The sequence below is a fragment of the Somniosus microcephalus genome, chromosome 4 (assembly GCF_052327205.1).
Source record: "Somniosus microcephalus isolate GS21.2 chromosome 4, FLI_Smic_1.0, whole genome shotgun sequence".
NCBI classification, from domain to species: Eukaryota; Metazoa; Chordata; class Chondrichthyes; order Squaliformes; family Somniosidae; genus Somniosus; species Somniosus microcephalus.
The window spans coordinates 3937119-3960264 of NC_140990.1; the positions used below are offsets into that span (position 1 = coordinate 3937119).

At 52.5% G+C, this 23146-nt stretch overlaps 1 protein-coding gene across 1 annotated transcript in view; it reads left to right on the forward strand.

Moving 5' to 3' along the window:
- LOC147118188 (ATP-dependent chromatin remodeler CHD8-like) overlaps positions 1–23146 on the forward strand; it is a 131902-nt gene that overhangs the window by 34528 nt on the left and 74228 nt on the right. The window contains 9 exon segments of the mRNA XM_085984289.1: positions 1618–1739; positions 4777–5020; positions 5236–5412; positions 5843–5986; positions 6257–6512; positions 7438–7648; positions 10963–11033; positions 11036–11157; positions 12956–13123. Of these exon segments, the coding sequence (XP_085840415.1) occupies positions 1618–1739; positions 4777–5020; positions 5236–5412; positions 5843–5986; positions 6257–6512; positions 7438–7648; positions 10963–11033; positions 11036–11157; positions 12956–13123 (1515 nt within the window).

Genomic DNA, 23146 nt, shown 5'->3' on the forward strand with positions numbered 1-23146 from the left:
CACGGACTGCAGCGGTTCAAGAAGGGGGCTCACCACCACCTTCTCAAGGACAACTAGGGGTGGGCAATAAATGCTGGCCATGCCAGCGATGCCCACACCCCATAAACTAATAAAACAAGGGAACATCACTTTAAAGTTAGAGCTGGGCTGTTCATGGGTGATGTCAGGAAGCACTTCTTCACATAAAGGGTAGTGGAAATCTAGAACTCCCTCCCCTTACCCCCCCCCCCCCCCCCCCCCCCCCCCCAACAAAAGTGTGGATGCTGGGGGGGTCAATTGGAGATTTCAAGACTGAGATCGATAGATTTTGGTGGGTAAGGGTATCGAGGGATACAGAGCAAAGGCGGGTAAATGGGGTTGAGGTACAGATCAGACATGATCTGATTGAAAGGCAGAACAGGCTCGAGGGGCTGAATGGGCCTCCTCCTGTTCCTGTGTAACAGGCTCGAGGGGCTGAATGACCTCCTCCTGTTCCTGTGTAACAGGCTCGAGGGGCTGACTGTCCTCCTCCTGTTCCTGTGTAACAGGCTCGAGGGGCTGAATGGCCTCCTCCTGTTCCTGTGTCATTCCCCCCCCCCCCCCCCCACAGTCCTGGTTGTGACGTGTGGCGAAGTGCGACGAAGGGTGGTATCCCAGGGCGGTCTGCTGTTCAATCGCTCACCTCCCGTCTCCTTAGAGTCATCATAGTTATACAGCACAGAAAGAGGCCCTTCGGCCCATCGTGTCCGCGCCGGCCATCAAGCCCTGTCTAATCCTATTTTCCAGCATTTGGTCCGTAGCCTTGTATGCTATGGCATTTCAAGTGCTCATCCAAATGCTTCTTGAATGTTGTGAGGGTTCCTGCCTCTACCACCCTTTCAGGCAGTGAGTTCCAGATTCCAACCACCCTCTGGGTGAAAAAGTTCTTCCTCAAATCCCCTCTAAACCTCCTGCCCCTTACCTTGAAACTATGCCCCCTGGTTATTGACCCCTCTACTAAGGGGGAAAGTTCCTTTCTATCTACCCGATCTATGCCCCTCATAATTTTGTACACCTCAATCAGGTCCCCCCTCAGCCTTCTCTGCTCTAAGGAAAACAACCCCAGCCTGTCCAGTCTCTCTTCATAGCTGAAGCGCTCCAGCCCAGGTAACATCCTGGTGAATCTCCTCTGCACCCTCGCCAATGCAATCACATCCTTCCTATAGTGTGGCGACCAGAACTGCACACAGTACTCCAGCTGTGGCCCAACTAGCGTTTTGTACAGCTCCATCATAACCTCCATGCTCTTGCCTTCATTAGCCGAGGCATAGAATATAAGTATCCCATATGCCTTTTTAATCACCTTATCCACCTGTTCTGCCTTCAGGGATCTATGTACATGCACACCAAGGTCCCTCTGATCCTCCGTCTTGCCTAGGGTCCGACCATTCATTGTGTATTCCCTTGCCTTGTTAGTCCCTCCCAAATGCATCACCTCACACTTTTCAGGGTTAAATTCCATTTGCCAATGTTCCGCCCATCTGACCAACCCATCTATATCGTCCTGCAGACTGAGGCTACCCTCCTCGCTATTTACTACCCCACCAATTTTCATGTCATCTGCGAATTTACTGATCATACCTTCTCTCCGAACCGCAGGAACGGCCCCCGGCCAAAGCCTGGAAGAAACTGGCACTGTTCCGGGAGTACAAGAACAACAATCAGCTCCGAGAGTACCAGCTCGAGGGCGTGAACTGGCTGCTCTTCAATTGGTACAACAGGTGCGTGCTCGCGCCCTGGGGTTAGCCATGCCGGGGCTGGGGGACGGGAGGGGGAGGAATGTTCCCTGTATCGCGCTGGGTGATTGGGTTTCGCTACGCAAGGGCGATGGGATCGGGTGGCGCGTTCGTTGTTTTTTTTCCTTTGCTCTCTCTCATCTGCTTGCCTGATCTCTTGCGGCGTTGCTCGCTCTGTCCGGGGGTCCGTGGTGTGCTGGTAAGGTTATATCCCCACCGAGACCACTGCTGAGTGGGAACACGGTCAAAACCGGCACGTCCCGCATTCAGTGGCGAAGTATGACGTTGGTGTATGTTGGCGGCTGCTGGTAAAAATTCCCCATGGCGATTTATCCAGAGCAGGAGAAAAAAAAAAAGAAAAATAATGATTTGGGCACATTTGGAGTGTGCGGGATGATGAGACAGAGGGGCTTAGGGGCCTGTGGATGTTTACCTGGAATGTTTGGTGTCAGTTATAACTCTGGTCCCTCTCTTGCCTCCAAGTCTGAAGGTTGTGGGTTTGAGACTCGCCCCAGAGACTCGAGCTCCATAATCCAGGCCGAGACTTCCGGTGCCAGTACTGAGGGAGCGCTGCACTGTCGGAGGGGCAGTACTGAGGGAGCGCCGCGCTGTCGGAGGGGCAGTACTGAGGGAGCGCCGCACTGTCGGAGGGGTAGTACTGAGGGAGCGCCGCACTGTCAGGGGGGCAGTACTGAGGGAGCGCTGCACTGTCGGAGGGGCAGTACTGAGGGAGCGCCGCACTGTTGGAGGGGCAGTATTGACGGAGCGCCGCACTGTCGGAGGGGCAGTACTGAGGGAGCGCCGCACTGTCGGAGGGGCAGTACTGAGGGAGCGCCGCACTGTCGGAGGAACCGTCTTTCGGATGAGAGGTTATAAGAACAAAATACACACGGCACAGGGTTTTGGCTCAGCCTTTGATTCGTTTGTTTATTGAACACACAAATACCTCCCCAATATAAATCCCTACGATTAAACTAGAAACCTCTACGCAAGGGTCATTTGCATCGACACAATATGACACAGTTAAACCCGTCCGCGATTTGACTGCAACATATAAAGTTGCCCAGACTCGATCACCAAACCCTTATTGTGATCTGACGGTGCAGCGCTCCCTCAGTACTGCCCCTCCCACAGTGCAGCGTTCCCTCAGTACTTGACCCTCCCACAGTGCGGCGCACCCTCAGTACTGCCCCGCCGACGGTGCGGCGCTCCCTCAGTACTGCCCCTCCCACAGTGCAGCGTTCCCTCAGTACTTGACCCTCCCACAGTGCGGCGCTCCCTCAGTACTGCCCCGCTGACGGTGCGGCGCTCCCTCAGCACTGCCCCTCCCACAGCGCGGCGCTCCCTCAGTACTGCCCCGCCGATGGTGCGGCGCTCCCTCAGCACTGCCCCTCGCGCAGCGCTCCCTCAGCACTGCCCCTCCCACAGCGCGGCGCTCCCTCAGTACTGCCCCTCCCACAGCGCGGTGCTCCCTTAGTACTGCCCCTCCCACAGCGCGGCGCTCCCTCAGTACTGCCCCTCCCACAGCGTGGTGCTCCCTCAGTACTGCCCCTCCCACAGCGCGGTGCTCCCTCAGTACTGCCCCTCCCACAGTGCGGCGCTCCCTCAGTACTGCCCCTCCCACAGCGCGGCGCTCCCTCAGTACTGCCCCTCCCACAGCGCGGCGCTCCCTCAGCACTGCCCCTCCCACAGCGCAGCGCTCCCTCAGCACTGCCCCTCCCACAGCGCGGCGCTCCCTCAGTACTGCCCCTCCCACAGTGCGGCGCTCCCTCAGTACTGCCCCTCCCACAGCGCGGCGCTCCCTCAGTACTGCCCCTCCCACAGTGCGGCGCTCCCTCAGTACTGCCCCTCCCACAGCGCGGCGCTCCCTCAGTACTGCCCCTCCCACAGCGCGGCGCTCCCTCAGTACTGCCCCTCCCACAGCGCAGCGCTCCCTCAGCACTGCCCCTCCCACAGCGCGGCGCTCCCTCAGTACTGCCCCTCCCACAGTGCGGCGCTCCCTCAGTACTGCCCCTCCCACAGCGCGGCGCTCCCTCAGTACTGCCCCTCCGATAGGACTGATGCTCCGATAGTGCAGCGCTCCCTCAGTACTGCACTGGGAGTGTCAGCCTAGATTTTTGTGGTCAAGTCTCTGGAGTGGAACTTGAACCCACAACCGTCTGACTCAGACGAGGGTGCTACCAACAGAGCCCGGCTTAAACTGTGACCTCTGGCTTCCGAGCATTCTGCCACGGAAAACGATTTCTACTCATTTATTCTATCAAAACCCTTCGTAATTTTGGCCACCCCTATCGAATCTCCCCTTAACCTTCTCTGCTCTAAGGAGAACAACCCCAGCTTCTCCAGTCTCTCCACATCACTGAAGTCCCTCATCCCTGGTACGTATATATAGGAACACGAGGAGGCCATTCAGCCCTTCGAGCCTGTTCTGCCATTCAGTGAGATCATGGCTGATCTGCGACCTAACTCCATATACCTGCCTTTGGCCCATATCCCTTAATACCTTTGGTTAACAGAAAGCTATCAGCCTCCGATTTAAAATTAACAATTGATCTCGCACCAATTGTTGTTTGTGGAAGAGAGTTCCAAACTTCTACCACCCTTTGTGTGTAGAAGTGTTTTCTAACTTCACTCCTGACAGGTCTGGCTCTAATTTTTAGACTTATGTCCCCTGGTCCGAGAATCCCGAACCAGCGGAAATAGTATCTGTTCCCCTTAACATCTTGAAAACTTGGCTCAGATCACCCCTTAACCGTCTATATTCTAGGGACGACAACCGTAATTTGTGTAATCTCTCCTTGTAACTTAACTCTTGAAGTCCGGGTATCATGCTTTCAATTCTAGTAAATCTCCTCTGCGCCCTCGCCAACACCTTGACATCCTTCCTCGGGTGCGGTGCCCAGAATTGGCCGCAATCCTCCGGCTGGGCCCGACCCAGTGATTTACGTAAAGGTTCAGCAATATTGTCGTGTTTTGGCCTCCCGGAGCTGACACCACACTTGTGCCGTTGCTCTCTCCACAGGCAGAACTGTATCCTGGCTGACGAGATGGGCCTGGGTAAAACCATCCAGTCCATCACCTTCCTGGAGGAGATCTACTCGGCCGATATTCGTGGGCCTTTCCTGGTCATCGCCCCCCTCTCCACCATCACCAACTGGGAGCGGGAGTTCAACACCTGGACCGACATGAACGCCATCGTCTATCACGGCAGCCTGGCCAGCCGGCAGATGATCCAGCAATACGAGATGTACTTCAGGGACTCCAAGGTAGGCACGGCCCCAGGCTGGGACACTGTCAGCAGCATTGCACCTAAGGTGTGATTGTGTGTGTGCGCATGTATATTCCCCTTGCCCCCCACCCTCTCAGCCTGTGTATGTGTCTGTCTCTCTCTCTGGCCCTTGGTCTCTCTCTGGCCCCTCGCTCTGGCGCTTCCTGTCTCCTGTCTCTCTGTGTCACTCTAATTTTCTGCTTTCCCTCCCAGGGGCACTTCATTCCGGGGGCGTACCGATTCGACGCCCTGATCACCACCTTCGAGATGATCCTGTCAGACTGCCCGGAGCTGCGGGAGATCGAGTGGCGCTGTGTGATCATTGACGAAGCTCACAGGCTCAAGAACAGGAACTGCAAGCTGCTGGAGGGACTCAAGCTCATGGACCTGGTACGGAGTCACAGATCGCATGGGGCCGCGGGAGAGGGTGCTGGCGAGGAGCGGGCACTGCGCCCAGTGTCATTGGGATGTGGGTTCGCGCTCCCATTTCCTGCTCAAGTCTGTCCCCGGCGTTTAACCGAGGCGTTAGCCTGTGATGGTGGCAGAGAATGACTCGTGTTCTGAGCCCTGCCCCTCCAATGCAGCCGATCAGGTCAAGGTTAGGCTCTGCGCAGTGTCTGAGCTCCTGACCCAGTGACCAAGTCCTGTGTCAAGAGCAGCGGACACAGGTGGGGTCTGAACCACCTGTCGCTGCTCCCCCATTACTGTCTGATCAACTCGGAGCAGGGCAGGGGAGTTCTCCCCTCTCGCCCTCCCCCCTGATCTCCGTCTTGCGCGCGCTCTGTGCCTTAACTCGTGTCTGTCTGTTTACCTCACACAGGAGCACAAGGTCCTGCTGACTGGGACACCCCTGCAGAACACAGTGGAAGAGCTCTTCAGCTTATTGAACTTCCTGGAGCCCTCGCAGTTCCCCCTGGAGTCTGCGTTCCTGCAGGAGTTTGGAGACCTGAAGACCGAGGAGCAGGTCAGTCAGAGAAGAGGCCGTGGCACACGGGGTCAGCTCGCGTATCGATCCCACGCATGGCACTATCTTCTCTGTCTTTATTCCGCTCTCTCGCGCGCTCTCTCTCTCTCGCGCGCTCTCTCTCGCGCGCTCTCTCTCGCGCGCTCTCTCTCGCGCGCTCTCTCTCGCGCTCTCTCTCTCGCGCTCTCTCGCTCTCGCTCTCGCTCTCTCGCTCTCGCTCTCGCGCGCTCTCGCTCTCTCTCACCCCCCTCTCTGTTTCCCTCCTGGCAGGTTCAGAAGCTGCAGGCCCTCCTGAAGCCGATGATGCTGCGCCGCCTGAAGGAGGACGTGGAGAAGAACCTGGCCCCCAAGGAGGAGACCATCATCGAGGTGGAGCTCACCAACATCCAGAAGAAGTATTACCGGGCCATCCTAGAGCGTAACTTCACATTCCTAGCCAAGGGGGCTGGTCAGGCTAACGTCCCCAACCTTCTCAACACCATGATGGAGCTCCGCAAGTGCTGCAACCACCCCTACCTCATCAACGGTGGGTGGGACCGGGGCGAGGAGTGGACTCGGGGTACCGGAGGGGGCCAAAGGGCCCGAGTCCGATCGAGGGGTTCAGGAGGTCTATATATAGAGTAACAGATACCCGGGAGTGAGTTACAGGCTGGAATCTAATCGAGGGGTTCGGGGGGGTTTATATATACAATAACAGATACCCGGGAGTGAGTTACAGGCTGGAATCTAATCGAGGGGTTCGGGGGGGTTTATATATAGAATAACAGATACCCGGGAGTGAGTTACAGGCTGGAATCTAATCGAGGGGTTCGGGGGGTTTATATATAGAATAACAGATACCCGGGAGTGAGTTACAGACTGGAATCTAATCGAGGGGTTCGGGGGGTTTATATATAGAATAACAGATACCCGGGAGTGAGTTACAGGCTGGAATCTAATCGAGGGGTTCGGGGGGTTTATATATAGAATAACAGATACCCGGGAGTGAGTTACAGGTTGGAATCTAATCGAGGGGTTCGGGGGGTTTATATATAGAATAACAGATACCCGGGAGTGAGTTGCAGGCTGGAATCTAATCGAGGGGTTCGGGGGGTTTATATATAGAATAACAGATACCCGGGAGTGAGTTACAGGCTGGAATCTAATCGAGGGGTTCGGGGGGTTTATATATAGAATAACAGATACCCGGGAGTGAGTTGCAGGCTGGAATCTAATCGAGGGGTTCGGAGGGTTTATATATAGAATAACAGATACCCGGGAGTGAGTTACAGGCTGGAATCTAATCGAGGGGTTCGGGGGGTTTATATATAGAATAACAGATACCCGGGAGTGAGTTACAGACTGGAATCTAATCGAGGGGTTTTATCCGCAGCTAGGAGCTGTGGCGTTTATCTTGACCGGCGCTGCCCGTTTCGTCCGTTCCTTTAACGATGTTGAACTTCGACCCGCAGGCGCCGAGGAGAAGATCCTGGGGGAGTTTCGCGAGCTTCACGACCCCATCGCCCTGGATTTCCACCTGCAGGCCATGATCCAGTCGGCCGGGAAACTGGTCCTCATTGACAAGCTCCTGCCCAAGCTGAAGTCCGGCGGCCACAAGGTGCTGGTCTTCTCCCAGATGGTTCGATGTCTGGACATACTGGAGGATTACCTGATCCAGAAGAGGTGAGGAACACCCCCAGCACTGGCTGGGGTAAAGGGCTCAGGGGGTCAGGGCGTGGAGGGTGCAGTGTTTCGCCCCTCCTAATCCATTCTTCACTTGTTGAGCCCAGACAGCGTGGGGGGGCATCATAACATAGAAACATAGAAGATAGGAGCAGGAGTAGGCCATTCAGCCCCTCGAGCCTGCTCCGCCATTCAATGAGATCATGGCTGATCATCCAAATTCAGTACCCTGTCCCTGCTTTCTCCCCATATCCCTTGATCCCTTTAGCCTTAAGAAATATATCCAACTCTTTTTTTAATATATTTAATGAACTGGCCTCCACTGCCCTCTGTGGCAGAGAGTTCCACAGGTTCACCACTCTCTGGGTGAAGAAATTCCTCCTCATTTCAGTCCTAAATGGCTTACCCCTTATCCTTAGACTGTGACCCCTGGTTCTGGACTCCCCCGCCATCAGAAACATCCTTCCTGCATCTAGTCTGTCCCGGCCTGACAGAATTTTATAGGTTTCGATGAGATCCCCTCTCAATCTTCTAAACTCCAGTGGGTATAAGCCCAATCGACCCAATCTCTCCTCATACGTCATTCCTGCCATCCCAGGTATCAGCCTGGTGAATCTTCGCTGCACTCCTTCCATGGCAAGAACATCCTTCCTCAGGTAAGGCGACCAAAACTGCACACAATACTCAAGGTGTGGTCTCACCAAGGCCCTGTACAACTGCAGCAAGACATCCTTGTTCCTTTACTCGAACCCCCTTGCTACGAAGGCCAACATACCATTTGCCTTCTTAACCGCCTGCTGCACCTGCATGCTTACCTTCAGCAACTGGTGCACAAGAACACCCAGGTCTCTCTGCACTTCCCCTTCTCCCAATCTATTGCCATTCAAATAATAATCTGCCTTCCTGTTTTTGCCACCAAAGTGGATAACCTCACATTTATCCACATTATAGTGCATTTGCCATGTTTCTGCCCAATCACCCAATCTGTCCAAATCATACTGGAGTTTCACGACATCCCCCTCACAGCACACACGCCCACCCAGCTTTGTGTCGTCTGCAAATTTGGAGATATTCCATCCAATTCCCTCGTCCAGATCATTAATATATATTGTGAACAGCTGGGGTCCTAGGACCGATCCTTGCGGTACCCCACTAGTCACTGCCTGCCACTCAGAAAACGACCCGTTTATTCCAACTCTTTGCTTTCTGTCCGCCATCCAGTTCTCTATCCAAGTCAACACCTTGCCCCCAATCCCATGTGCCTTAATTTTGCACACTAATCGCTTATGCGGGACCTTATCAAAAGCCTTCTGAAAGTCCAAATACACCACATCCACTGGTTCTCCCTTATCTATTTTACCAGTTACATCCTCAAAAAATTCAGTAGATTAGTCAAGCACGATTTACCTTTTGTAAAAATCCATGTTGACTTTGTCCGATCCTGTCACTGCTTACCAAGTGCTCTGCTATTACATCTTTTATAATAGACTCTAGCATTTTCCCCACTACCGATGTCAGGCTCACAGGTCTATAATTCCCCGCTTTTTCTCTACCACCTTTTTTGAATAGTGGGGTAACATTTGCTACCCTCCAATCCATGGGTACTGTTCCAGAGTCTATCGAGTTCTGGAAGATGACCAGCAATGCATCTACTATTTCTAGGGCCACTTCCTTAAGTACCCTGAGATGTAGATTATCAGGCCCTGGGGATTTATCAGCCTTCAGTCCCATCAATTTTCTGTACACCATTTCCCTACAAATACTGATTTCTTTCAGTTCCACCCTTTCATCGGCCCTATGTTCCCCGACATCTCTGGGGAATAATAATTCAACAGTATCAACAATAGCAAATTCCATTTATACAGCGCATTTAATGCGTAAAAACATCCAAAGGTGCATCACAGGGTTGTAAATCAGACATAACTTTGACACCGAGCCCCATAAGGAGAAATTAGGGCAGGTGACCAAAAGCTTGGTCAAAGAGGTAGGTTTTAAGGAGAGTCTTAAAGGAGGAAGAGAGAGGCGGAGAGGTTTAGGGAGGGAATTCCAGAGCTTAGTTCGAATTACATTTGCGGCAATAAACCATGACAAATCACCGGGTCCGGTCCCCGCTGCAGTATTGTGTCCAATTCTGGGCACCGCACTTTAGGAAGGATGTCAAGGCCTTGGAGAGGGTGCGGAGGAGATTGACCAGAATGGTACCAGGGATGAGGGACTTCAGTTACATGGAGAGACTGGAGAAGCTGGGATTGTTCTCCTTAGAGCAGAGATGGTTAAGGGGAGATTGACCAGAATGGTACCAGGGATGTAAAACATCCCAAGGCACTTCAGAGGAGCGTAAATCAGACGCAATTTGACACCGAGCCACATAAGGAGAAATTAGGGCAGGTGACCAATAGCTTTTCCAAAGAGGTAGGCTTTAAGGAGTGTCTTAAAGGAGGAGAGAGAGAGAGGCGGAGAGGTTTAGGGAGGGAATTCCAGAGCTTGGGCCCCGGCAGCTGCAGGCACAGCCACCAATGGTGGAGCGATTTAAAATTGGGGATGCTCGAGGCCAGAATTGGAGGAGCGCAGAGATTTGAGGGTTGTAGGGCTGAAGGAGTTTAGAGACAGGGAGGGGCGAGGCCATGGAGGGATTTGAACACAAGGATGAGAATTTTAAATTCGAAGCGTTGCTAGACCGGGAGCCAATGTAGGTCAGTGAGCGCGGGGGGGGTGGGGCTGGCGGGGAGATGATGGATGAAGGGGCAGCAGAGTTTGGGATGAGCTGAAGCTTACGGAGGGTGGAAGCTGGGGGGCCGGCCAGGAGAGCGCTGGAATAATCGCGTCTAGAGGTAATTAAGGCACTGATGAGGGTTTCAGCAGCAGATGAGCTGAGGCAGGGGCAGCGACGGGCGATTGTTTCAGAGGTGGAAGTAGGTGGTCTTGGTGATGGTGCGGATGTGGAGCCGGAAGTTCATCTCGGCTTCAGATCGGTCATCGCTGAAGCTGATTTCTGTCCTCCCCCCAACTTTCGTGCACTGGAGTGATCAGGAACTGGAAACCTGGCCGATCTCGCACCACTGCCCACCACCACCCCCCCCCCCCCCCCCCCCCCCCCCCCCGCTCCAAATCCAGCAACAATGACGTCCATTACAGCCCATTCCAGGTGTGAGATCAGCGGATTGAACGCAGGCCGAGGATGGAGCCTGGGCCTTTTGTGGCGTGTGTGTGTGTGGGCTCAGTACCACACCAAGTGAGATCAGCCCCCTGCCCCTACCCTCAGTAACCGACGGTGCTGCCTCTGACCCTCAGTCCCCACCTCCTTGTCTCCTCAGGTACCTGTACGAGCGGATCGACGGGCGCGTGCGGGGGAACCTGAGGCAGGCGGCCATAGACCGTTTCAGCAAGCGGAGTCTGACCGCTTTGTCTTCCTGCTGTGTACGCGAGCGGGGGGCCTCGGCATCAACCTGACCGCTGCCGACACCTGCATCATCTTCGACTCGGACTGGAACCCCCAGAACGACCTCCAGGTATGGCCCGGAGAGGGGACGTGACAGAGGGGGGAGAGTCATGGGGAAGAGGATGCTGAGGGGTTGGGAGGGGGTAACTGAGGGGGAGAGGTTTGTGTGTGTGTGTGTGTGTGTGTGTGTGTGTGTGTGTATGTCTGGTTTAAAGGCCCCCTAACAGTAGTTGTAGTGACGGGCAGAGTATAAATCAGGAAATTAAGAGATACATGAAACGGGTAATACACTAATCATGGGGGATTTAAACTGTCCTGTAGACTGGGCAAACCAAATTTGCAGAGGAAGTGTTCAAGGGATGCATTCAAGATAGTTTTCTAGATCAGTATGTCGAGGAACCTACTCGGGAATTGGCTATTTTAGATCTAGTATTGTGCAATGAGATGGTTAATTAATAACCTTGTAAAGGAGCCTCTGGGGAGCAGTGATCATAATATGATAGAATTTTATATTGAGTTTGAGAGTGATTTAGTTAAGTCCGAAACTAGGGTCCTAAATCTGAACAAAGCAAACTACGTAGGTATGACTAGCGAGTTGGCTAAGGTTGGTTGGGATACTAAATTAAAAGATATGACCGTAGAAAAGCAATGGCAAACATTTAAAGAAATAATTCATAATTTGCAACGAATACACATTCCATTAAGGGATAAAAACAGCACGGGAAAAATGGTCCGCCCGTGGCTAATGGTGAGAGATTGGGAAATGTTGGTGTTCAGAGGGACCTGGGCATGTTTGTACACGAATCACAAAGTTAACATGCAGGTACAGCAAGCAATTAGGAAAGCAAATGGTATGTTGGCCTTTATTACAAAAGGATTGGAGTATAAGGGTGAAGACGTCTTACTGCAATTATATAGAGCCCTGGTGAGACCACACCTGGAGTATTGTGTACAGTTTTAGTCTCCTTACCGAAGGAAGGATATACAGGAAACTTTCTGGTATCCGGCACTGACGGGACCGAGCTGGTGCCAGTCGATCAACACTGCCGGAAAAACGAGCGCTAATGTTAAAACATACGGAGCTTCTGAGCTCCGTGTGAAGCAACAAACCCTGTTGCTTAGCAACAGCTTCAAAACAGTCGGCGCAGCTTGCAAGCGTCTCTGTAGCTAAGCAACAGCTTCAGCTAGATGCTTGCAGAGCCGCGACTGGAGGAAAAAAAGCAACGAAAAGTTTAAAAAAAAAACTTATCTGAACCGACTCCTGAATTTTGCCGGTGGATAGAGCGTTCCGGTTATTTAGTGGCCGGTTAATCGAAAGTTTCCTGTACTTGTCATAGAGGGAGAGCAACGAAGGTTCACCAGACTGGTTCCTGGGATGGGGGGATTGTCCTATGAGGAGAGATTGAGTAGACTAGGCCTATATTCTCTAGAGTTTAGAAGAATGAGGGGTGATCTCATTGAAACATACAAAATTCTTACAGGGCTTGATAGGGTAGAAGCAGAGAAGATTTTTCCCCTGGCTGGGGAGTCTAGAACCAGGGGTCACGGTCTCCGATAAGGGGTCGGCCATTTAGGACTGCGATGAGGAGGAATTTCTTCACTCGGAGGGTTGTGAATCTTTGGAATTCTCTGCCCCGGAGGGCTGTGAATGCTGAGTCTTCGAGTATATTCAAGGCTGAAATCAATAGATTGTTGGACTCTAGGGGAATCGAGGGATATGGGGATCGGGCGGGAAAGTGGAGTTGAGGTCGATGATTAGCCATGATCTTATTGAATGGCGGAGCAGGCTCGAGGGGCCGTATGGCCGACTCCTCCTATTTTTTTATGTGTCTCTCTCTCGCTCTCACCCTACATTCTCTGTGTTTCAGGCCCAGGCTCGCTGCCACAGAATCGGGCAGAGCAAGGCGGTGAAGGTGTATCGTCTGATCACGCGCAACTCGTATGAGAGGGAGATGTTTGATAAGGCCAGCCTGAAGCTGGGTCTCGACAAGGCCGTGCTACAGTCCATGAGCGGGCGTGAGAACAATGTCAACGGGGTAAGTGCCCAGAGAACGACATGATCGCCTTGTCCCTGGGGCAGATTGAGAACGTAAGAACATAAGAAGTAGGAGCAGGAGTAGGCCACATGGCCCCTCGGGCCTGCTCCGCCGTTCAGTAAGATCATGGCTGATCATCGACCTCAACTCCATAAGAACATAAGAAATAGGAGCAGGAGTAGGCCATACAGCCCCTCGGGCCTGCTCCGCCATTCAATAGGATCATGGCTGATCCGAACCCAGACTCACGTCCACTTCCCTGCCCTCTCCCCGTAACCCCTAATTCCCTTATCAGCTAGGAAACTGTCTTATCTCCATTTTAAATTTATTTAATGTCGCAGCTTCCACAGCTCTCTGAGGTAGTAAATTCCATAGATTTACTACCCTCTGAGTGAAGAAGTTTCTCCTCATCTCAGTTTTGAAAGGGCAGCCCCTTATTCTTAGATTATGCCCCCTAGTTCTAGTCTCACCCATCAGTGGAAACATCCTCCCCACATCCACCCGATCAAGCCCCCTCGCAATCTTATATGTTTCGATAAGATCGCCTCTCATTCTTCTGAATTCCAATGAGTAGAGGCCCAACCTACTCAACCTTTCCTCATATGTCAACCCCCTCATCTCCGGAATCAACTGAGTGAACCTTCTCTGAACTGCCTCTGAACTCCACTTTCCCGCCCGACCTCCATATCCCTCGATTCCCCTAGAGTCCAAACATCTGTCGATCTCAGCCTTGAATATACTCAACGACTGAGCATCCACAGCCCTCTGGGGCAGAGAATTCCAAAGATTCACAACCCTCTGAGTGAAGAAATTCCTCCTCATCTCAGTCCTAAATGGCTGACCCCTTATCCTGAGACTATGCCCCCTTAATTCTCGACACTCCAGCCAGGGGAAACAACCTCTCAGCATCTACCCTGTCAATCCCCCTCAATCTTGTATGTTTCAATGAGATCACCTCTCATTCTCCTAAACTCCAGAGAGTATCGGCCCATTCTACACAATCTCTCATCATAGGACAGCCCAGGAATCAATCTAGTGAACCTTCGTTGCACCGCCTCCAAGGCAAGTACATCCTTCCTTAGATAAGGAGACCGAAACTGTGCCCAGTACTCCAGGTGTGGTCTCACCAAAGCCCTGTACAATTGTAGCAAGACTTCTGTACTCTTATACTCCACCCCCTTGCAATAAAGGCCAACATGCCATTTGCCTTCCTTATTGCTTGCTGTACCTGCATGCTAGCTTTCTGTGTTTCTTGCACGAGGACACCCAAATCTCTCTGAACACCAACACTTAAAAGTTTCTCACCATTTAAAAAATATTCTGTTTTTCTATTCTTCCTACCAAAGTGAATAACCTCACATTTCCCTACATTATACAGGAAACTTTGTGCTATCCGGCACCGACGGGACCGCGCTGTTGCTGTTCCCTCAAAACTGCCGGACAAACCAGCGCTAATGTTGAAGCGTACGGAGATTTTGATCTCCGTATCTGGCAACAAACCCTGTTGCTTAGCAACAGCTTCTAAACAGTCGGCTGTACTCTCTGTAGCGTCTCTGTAGCTTAGCAACAGCTTCAGCGAGACCTTGCAGAGCTTGACTGTTGAGAAAAAAGCAACGAAAAGAAAAAATACCTAATGAAACGGCTCCTGATTTTTGCCGGTGGCTCGAGCTTGCCGGACAGTTAGCCGCCAGATAACACAAAGTTTCCTGTGCTCCATCTATCTATATCCCTTTGCAGACTCTGTGTTCTCCTCACAGCTTACTGTCCCACCTAGCTTTGTATCATCAGCAAACTTGGATACATTACACTTGGTCCCTTCATCTAGGTCATTTAATATAGATTGTAAATAGCTGAGGCCCCAGCACTGATCCTTGCGGCACCTCGCTAGTTACAGCCTGCCAACCTGAAAAAGACCCGTCTTTCGGATGAGGAGTTAAACCGAGGCCCCGTCTATTCTCGCAGGTGGATGTAAAAGATCCCATGGCACTATTTCGAAGAAGAGCAGGGGAGTTCTCCCCGGTGTCCTGGCCAATATTTATCCCTCAATCAACATAACAAAAACAGATTATCCGATCATTACCACATTGCTGTTTGTGGGAGCTTGCTGTTAGCAAATTGGCTGCCGCGTTTCCCACAGTGCAGCAGTGACTACACTTCAAAAGTACTTTGTTGACTGTAAAGCGCTTTGAGATGTCCGGGGGTTGTGAAAGGCGCTATATAAATGCAAGTCTTTTACTCCTTTTTCTGTCCGTTAACCAATCCTCTATCCATCCTACTATATAACCCTCAACCCCATGAGACCTTATCTTGTGTGATAACCTTTTATGTGGCACCTTATCGAATGCCTTTTGGAAATCCAAATATACTACATCCACTGGTTCCCCTTTATCTACCCTGCCTGTTACATCCTGAAAAAGCTCCAATAAATTTGTCAAACACGATTTCCCTTTCATAAAACCACGTTGACTCTGCCTAATCATGTTATGATTTTCCAAGTGCCCTGATACCACTTCCTTAACAATGGATTCCAACATTTTCCTGACGACTGATGTCAGGCTAACTGGCCTGTAGTTTGCTGTTTTCTCTCTTCCCTCCTTTCTTGAATAGCAGTGTTACATTTGCTACCTTCCAATCTGCTGGGACCATTCCTGAATCTAGGGAATTTTGGAAGATCAAAACCGACGCATCCACGATCTCTGCAGCCACCTCTTTTCGAACCCTAGGATGTAGGCCATCAGGTCCAGGGGATTTGTCGGCTTTAGTCCCATTAGTTTCTCTAGTACTTTTTCTCTACTTATATTAATTAACGTTAAGTTCCTCACCCTCATTAGACCCTTGGTTCCCCACCATTTTTGGTATGGTTTTTTTTTTGTCTTCTACTGTGAAGACGGATACAAAATATTTGTTTGACGTTTCTGCCATTTCCTTATTCCTCATTATAATTTCTCCTGTCTCAGCCTCTAAGGGACCAACGTTTACTCTTACTACTCTCTTCCTTTTTACATACTTGTAGAAGCTCTTGCAATCTGTTTTTATATTTCTTGCTAGCTTTCTCTTTCTATTTTTTCCCTTTTTATCAATTCTTTGGTCATCCATTGCCGGTTTACGACACTCTCCCAATCCTCAGGCTTATTACTATTCTTCGCAACATTATAAGCTGCTTCTTTCAATCTAATGTTATCCTTAACTTTAGTTAGCCACAGATGGATCGCTTTTCCCGTGGAGTTTTTGTTTCTCAATATTTTGTTGAGAATTATGAAACATTGCTTTAAATGCTTGCCACTGCTTATCTACCACCGTACCTTTTAATCTATTTTTCCAATCTACCGTAGCCAACTCGCCCCTCATCATACCTATGTAATTGGCTTTATTTATTTAAGTTTAAGACTCTAGTTTCGGACTTGGGCAAGTCACTCTCAAACTTAATGTGAAAATCTATGATATTATGATCACTCTGCCCCAGAGGATCTTTTACTATGAGATTGCTAATGAACCCTGTCTCATTACACAATACAAGATCTAAAATAGCCTGTTCACAATAGCAAAATACTGCGGATGCTGGAAATCTAATAACAGAAAATTCTGGAAACACTCAGCAGGTCAGGCAGCATCCGTGGAGAGAGAAAAACAGAGTTAACGTTTCAGGTCGATGCCCCTTCAGGGTTCAGACGAAGGGTTATCGACCTGAAACGTTAACTCTGTTTCTCTCTCCACGGATGCTGCCTGACCTGCTGAGTGTTTCCAGAATTTTCTGTTACTTAAAGTAGCCTGTTCCCTGGTTGGTTCCATGAGGTACTGTTCCAGGAAACTGCCTCGAATGCATTTCATGAACTCGTCCTCCAGGCTAGCAGCCTCTCCTTGGAGCCGGTTGACTGGGGCTGTGGGTGGCTTCTGATTGGCTGACGGTCCCTGGGGTTGGGATGGGGTGGAATCTGATTGGCTGACTGTCCCTGGGGTTGGGATGGGGTGGATTCTGATTGGCTGACGGCCCCTGGGGTTGGGATGAGGTGGATTCTGATTGGCTGACGGCCCCTGGGGTTGGGATGGGGTGGATTCTGATTGGCTGACAGCCCCTGGGATTGGGATGGGGTGGATTCTGATTGGCTGACGGTCCCTGGGGGTTGGGATGGGGTGGATTCTGATTGGCTGACGGTCCCGGGGGGTTGGGATGGGGTGGATTCTGATTGGCTGATGGTCCTTGGGGGTGGGGTGGATTCTGATTGGCTGGCGGTCCCTGGGGATTTTGGAAGATCGACCCCAGCCCCCTGGAACATCGTCCCTGCCACAGCTCATCTGCTGCTGAAACTCTCATCCATGCCTTTGTCCCCTTCAGACTCGACTATTCCAGCGCTCTCTGGGCCGGCCTCACACCTTCCACCCTCCGTAACCATCCACTCATCGGAAACTCTGCTGTCCCGTGTCCAAACTCGCACCAAGTCCCGTCCACCCATCACCCCTTGTGCTCGCTGACCTACATTGGCTCCCCAGTCCGGCAACGCCTCAAATTTAAAGTTCTCAGCCTTGTTTTCAAATCCCTCCGTGGCCCTCGCCCCCCTCCTATCTCTGTAATCTCCTCCAGCACTACAACCCTCCGAGATCTCTGCGCTCCTCCAATTCTGGCCTCTTGCACATCCTGATTATAATTGCTCCGTTATTGGCGGCTGTGCCTTCAGTTGTCTGGGCCGTAAGCTCTGGAATTCCCTCGCGAAACCTCTCCGCCACTCTCTTGTCCTTTTTAAGACGGCAATAGATTGGGAGAAGGGGAAGTGCAACGAGACCTGGGTGTCCTTGTGCACCAGTCGCTGAAGGTAAGCATGCAGGTGCAGCAGGCGGTTAAGAAGGCAAATGGTATGTTGGCCTTCATAGCGAGAGGGTTCGAGTACAGGAACAAGGATGTCTTGCTGCAGTTGTACAGGGCCTTGGTGAGACCACACCTTGAGTATTGTGTGCAGTTTTGGTCGCCTTATCTGAGGAAGGATGTTCTTGCCATGGAGGGAGTGCAGCGAAGATTCACCAGGCTGATACCTGGGATGGCAGGAATGACGTATGAAGAGAGATTGGGTCGATTGGGCTGGAGTTTAGAAGAATGAGAGGGGATCTCATTGAAACTTATAAAATTCTAACAGGACTAGACGGATTAGATGCAGGAAGGATGTTCCCGATGGCGGGGGAGTCCAGAACCAGGGGTCACAGTCTAAGGATAAGGGGTAAGCCATTTAGGACAGAGATGAGGAGGAATTTCTTCACCCAGAGAGTGGTGAACCTGTGGAATTCTCTACCACAGAGGGCAGTGGAGGCCAATTCATTGAATATATTCAAGAAGGAGTTGGATATATTTCTTAAGGCTAAAGGGATCAAGGGGTATGGGGAGAAAGCAAGGACAGGGTGATATACCTATCAATTCATCCAATGAAAAGCGACGAGTTAAGAAAGTAACTATAGGTTTTTATTGGCTAAATAACAGAGCCCACCCTCGTGGGTGATCGGATCCAACAAGGAGGAATGCCAGCCAGTCGACTACCTTTATACCTGGGCAGGTAGGTGGAGTCATGGGCGGAGTCAGCAGTGGTCAGCCCAGGTATAGCAGCGTGACAAGAGGCGACCTCGTATAGTGATACAACAGTGTGAACAGTGATAACCATAGTGTAACGATATAACAGTGATAACTATAGTGTAACGATAGTGAACGATAAAAGTGGTTTACCACATTCACCCCTTGTTTAGATTTGAGTCCGGCGGGGTGAAGTGTACTACCAGTTCTGGTATGTCAGTCTGTCCGGAGGCCTCGTAAGCCTTTCTGATCGTCGCAGCGGCGGTGTTGCATTATCCGGTGTTAATGCTGGTGTCTGCGTGGCCGGCGAAGGCTCGTGGGGTTCCGGCATGCCGTCTACCTGGGCTGGAATTGGGGGGGTGGTGGGGGGGGGGGGGGGTGAAGGTGGTGTCTCCGGAGTGCCCGAGGGTGCGAGGTCTCGTAAGGAGACTGTGTCCTCCCGCCCGTCTGGGTATGCCACATAGGCGTACTGGGGGTTGGCGTGCAGGAGGTCCACCCTCTCGACCAGGGGGTCCGTTTTATGGGCCCTCACGTGCTTTCGCAGCAAGACGGGCCCCGGAGAGGTCAGCCAGGTTGGTAGCGTGGTTCCCGTAGTCGACTTCCTGGGGAAAGCAAACATTCGTTCATGGGGGGTGGCGTTGATGGCAGTGCAAAGTCGTGACCGGGTGGAATGCAGCGCTGCCGGGAGGACTTCCTGCCAGCGGGAGGTTGGGAGGCCCTTAGACTTTAAGGCTAAGAGGACGGCCTTCCATACCGTCGCGTTCTCCCTTTCTACCTGGCCGTTCCCTCGGGGGTTGTAGCTGGTGGTCCTGCTTTCAGCAATACCTCTCGCTAGTAGGAACTGACGGAGTTCCTCGCTCATGAAGGAGGAGCCCCGGTCACTTATGTATATAGTTTGGGAACCCGAACAAGGCGCAGAGGTCGTTCAGGCATTTAATGACCGTGGTACTGGTCATGTCTGGGCAGGGGAAGGCAAAGGGGAAATGGGAGTACTCATCAACAATGTTGAGGAAGTACACATTACGGTCAGAGGACGGGAAGGGCCCCTTAAAGTCGATGCTCAGGCGCTCGAAGGGGCGGGTGGCCTTGATCAGGCTTGCTCTGTCCGGCCTAAAGAAGTGCGGTTTGCACTCAGCACAGGTCTGGCAGTTCCTGACCTCCTCGATGGAGTAGGGCAGGTTGCGGGCCTTAATGAAGTGGTAAAGTCTGGTGACCCCGGGGTGGCAGAGGTCGTTGTGGAGGGTCTGAAGTCTATCACTTTGCGCGCTGGCGCATGTAATTCGTGACAGAGCATCGGGGGGTTCGTTCAGCTTACCTGGCCGGTACAAGATATCATAATAGTAGGTGGAGAGCTCGATTCTCCACCTCAAGATCTTGTCATTCTTGATTTTGCCCCTCAGCTTGTTATTAAACATAAAAGCGACCGAACGTTGGTCGGTAAGGAGGGTAAATCGTTTGCCTGCCAGGTAGTGCCTCCAGCGTCGTACCGCCTCCACAATCGCCTGGGCCTCCTTCTCGACCGACGAGTGTCGGATCTCAGGGCCCTGTAGGGTCCTTGAGAAGAAGGCCACCGGTCTCCCCTCCTGGTTAAGGGTGGCAGCTAGGGCGAAGTCGGATGCATCGCTCTCGACTTGGAAGGGGATGGACTCATCCACTGCGTGCATAGTGGCCTTGGCAATGTCTCCCTTAATGAGGGAGAAGGCTGCGCACGCTTCCTCCGTAAGGGGGAAGGATGTGGACTTCATGAGGGGTCTGGCTTTGTCCGCATAATTGGGCACCCATTGGGCATAGTAAGCGAAGAGCCCCAGGGTTCTCTTCAGTGCCTTTGGACAGTGGGGGAGGGGTAGCTCCATGAGGGGGCGCATTCTTTCGGGGTCGGGGCCGATGACTCCGTTCTCTACTACACAGCCGAGGATGGCAAGGCGCGAGGTGTTAAACACACATTTATCCTTTATTGTAGGTGAGGTTCAGCCGTTGGGCCGTACGGAGGAATCTCTCCAGATTAACATCGTGGTCCTGCCGGTCGCGGCCGCAGATGGTGACGTTATCTAGGTAGGGGAACGTGGCATGCAGCCCGTTCTGGTCAACCATCCGGTCCATCTCCCTTTGGAAGACCGAAACCCCGTTGGTGACGCCGAAGGGAACCCTAAGGAAGTGGTAGAGGCGGCCGTTCGCCTCGAAGGCTGTATACTGGCGGTCCTCAGGGCGGATAGGGAGTTGGTGATAGGCCGACTTAAGGTCGATGGTGGAGAATACCCGGTACTGCGCAATCTGATTGACCATATCAGATATGCGGGGAAGGGGGTATGCGTCCAGCTGGGTGTACCTGTTTATGGTCTGGCTGTAGTCGATGACCAGGCGGTTTTTATTGCCGGTCTTAACGACCACGACCTGGGCACGCCAGGGGCTGGTGCTCCCCTCGATGATGCCCTCCTTCAGGAGACGCTGCACCTCAGAGCTAATGAAAGCTCTGTCCCCGGCGCTGTACCGCCTGCTCTTGGTAGCGACGGGTTTGCAGTCGGGGGTGAGGTTAGCGAACAGGGAAGGTGGCGGGACCTTGAGGGTGGATAGGCCGCAGGTGTTACGCGGTGGGCGGTTTAAAATCTGTTGGTTGTCGACTGTGAGTGGGGGGAGGGGTCCGCCGTATGCTAGCGTGACGCTTTGGAGGTGGGATTGGAAGTCTAGGCCTAGTAGGACGGCAGCGCATAGCTGGGGCAGGACGAGGAGTTTAAAATTTTTATACTCCGTACCCTTAACCGACAGGGTCACAACACAGTAGCCGCTGATGTCTGTGGCGTGTGACCTCGATGCCATCGAGATCCGGTTGCGCGTTGGCAGGACAGGGAGGGAGTAGTGGCTCACCGTGTCTGGGTGGATGAAACTCTCCGTGCTTCCGCTGTCGAACAGGCAGGTCGTGGCGTGGCCGTTTACTTTGATGTCCATCATCGACTTGGACAGGTGATGCGGGCGGGCCTGGTCCAGTGTGACGGAGGCTAGTGTATAGCTGAGCGAGTTGTTGTAGTCTGCGGTTGAGGCGGTAGTCGGGTCTAGAGGCACGGTGGCGGTCGGGCGTGGTGGGTAAAATGGCGTCTCCCACGAGGTTGGACAAAATGGCGGAGAAGATGGCTGCCCCCCTAACTCACATGAGGCACTGCTGGTGTCGGTTGCCTGTATCAAAGATGGCCGCCCCCATGACTCACATGTGGGGATGCTGGCCTCTGTTGCCTTGAAGGAAGATGGCCGCCCCCACAGCTCGCATGAGGCACTGCTGGCCTCTGATGATCCACCTCTGCAGGCCTTAGCGAAGTGGCCTTTCTTCATGCAGGTAGAGTTCCTGGCTGGGCAGCGCGACCTCGGGTGTTTCGCCTGGCCGCAGAAGAAGCAGCCGGCGGCCCGATCGCGGGGGTCCGATGTCGGAGCCGGTACCGGGGGGTGGCGGTCTCGATCGGGTCCGGGACGCCGACGCTGAGGTAGGTCCCAGGGGGGTTGCTGCGGGGGGTATCACGGTCGGGGTCGGTCCCAAGTCCCAGGGTCGCGAGTTACAGTACCTTGAGTATGCCTCGAGGTCCCGATGGGCCACCTCTAGAGAGAGAGCGAGGGCTGCAGCTTTGTCCAGGTCGAGGTCCCTTGCTTCCAGTAGTCTTTGCCGTGAGTAGTCGGACCGCAGGCCTTTCACGAAGGCATCGCGGACATTGTCTTCAGTATTTTCTGCCGCCGTTACCGCTTTAAAGTTACAGTCTCTGCCGAGTGCTTGTAGCACCCGTAAAATTTCCTCCACGGGCTCTCCTGGCTGTTGCGGGCGGGATCTTGGGAGGTGTCTGGCATACATGGAATTTACCGGGGTTTGGTACTGTCTTTTCAGCCGGTTGATGGCGTCCTCGTATGTTTTAAGGTCCCGGATGAGTGCGAATACTTTAGGGCTCACTTGGGCGTTCAGAACTCTTAGCTTGGATTTCTGAGGCACGCCGGATTCTCCCAGGTAGGCTTCGAAGCAGCTCAGCCAGTGTTCGAAGTCGAGGGCTGAGTTTGCTGCCTGTGGGTTTAGATCCAGGTACGGTGGTCTGAGGGCTCGCAGCCAGGCCGGCTGCTGTGGCTGTTGTAGCTGGGCGTCTGGCTGGTCGCTTGGCTGGTCGTTTGACTGCTCAGGTGTCGACATTTTAAAATGTAGCCAATAAAATTGATATACCTATCAATTCATCCAATGAAAAGCGACGAGTTAAGAAAGTAACTATCGGTTTTTATTGGCTAAATAACAGAGCCCACCCTCGTGGGTGATCGGATACAACATGGAGGAATGCCAGCCAGTCGACTACCTTTATACCTGGGCAGGTAGGTGGAGTCATGGGCGGAGTCAGCAGTGGTCAGCCCAGGTATAGCAGCGTGACAAGAGGCGACCTCGTATAGTGATACAACAGTGTGAACAGTGATAACCATAGAGTAACGATATAACAGTGATAACTATAGTGTAACGA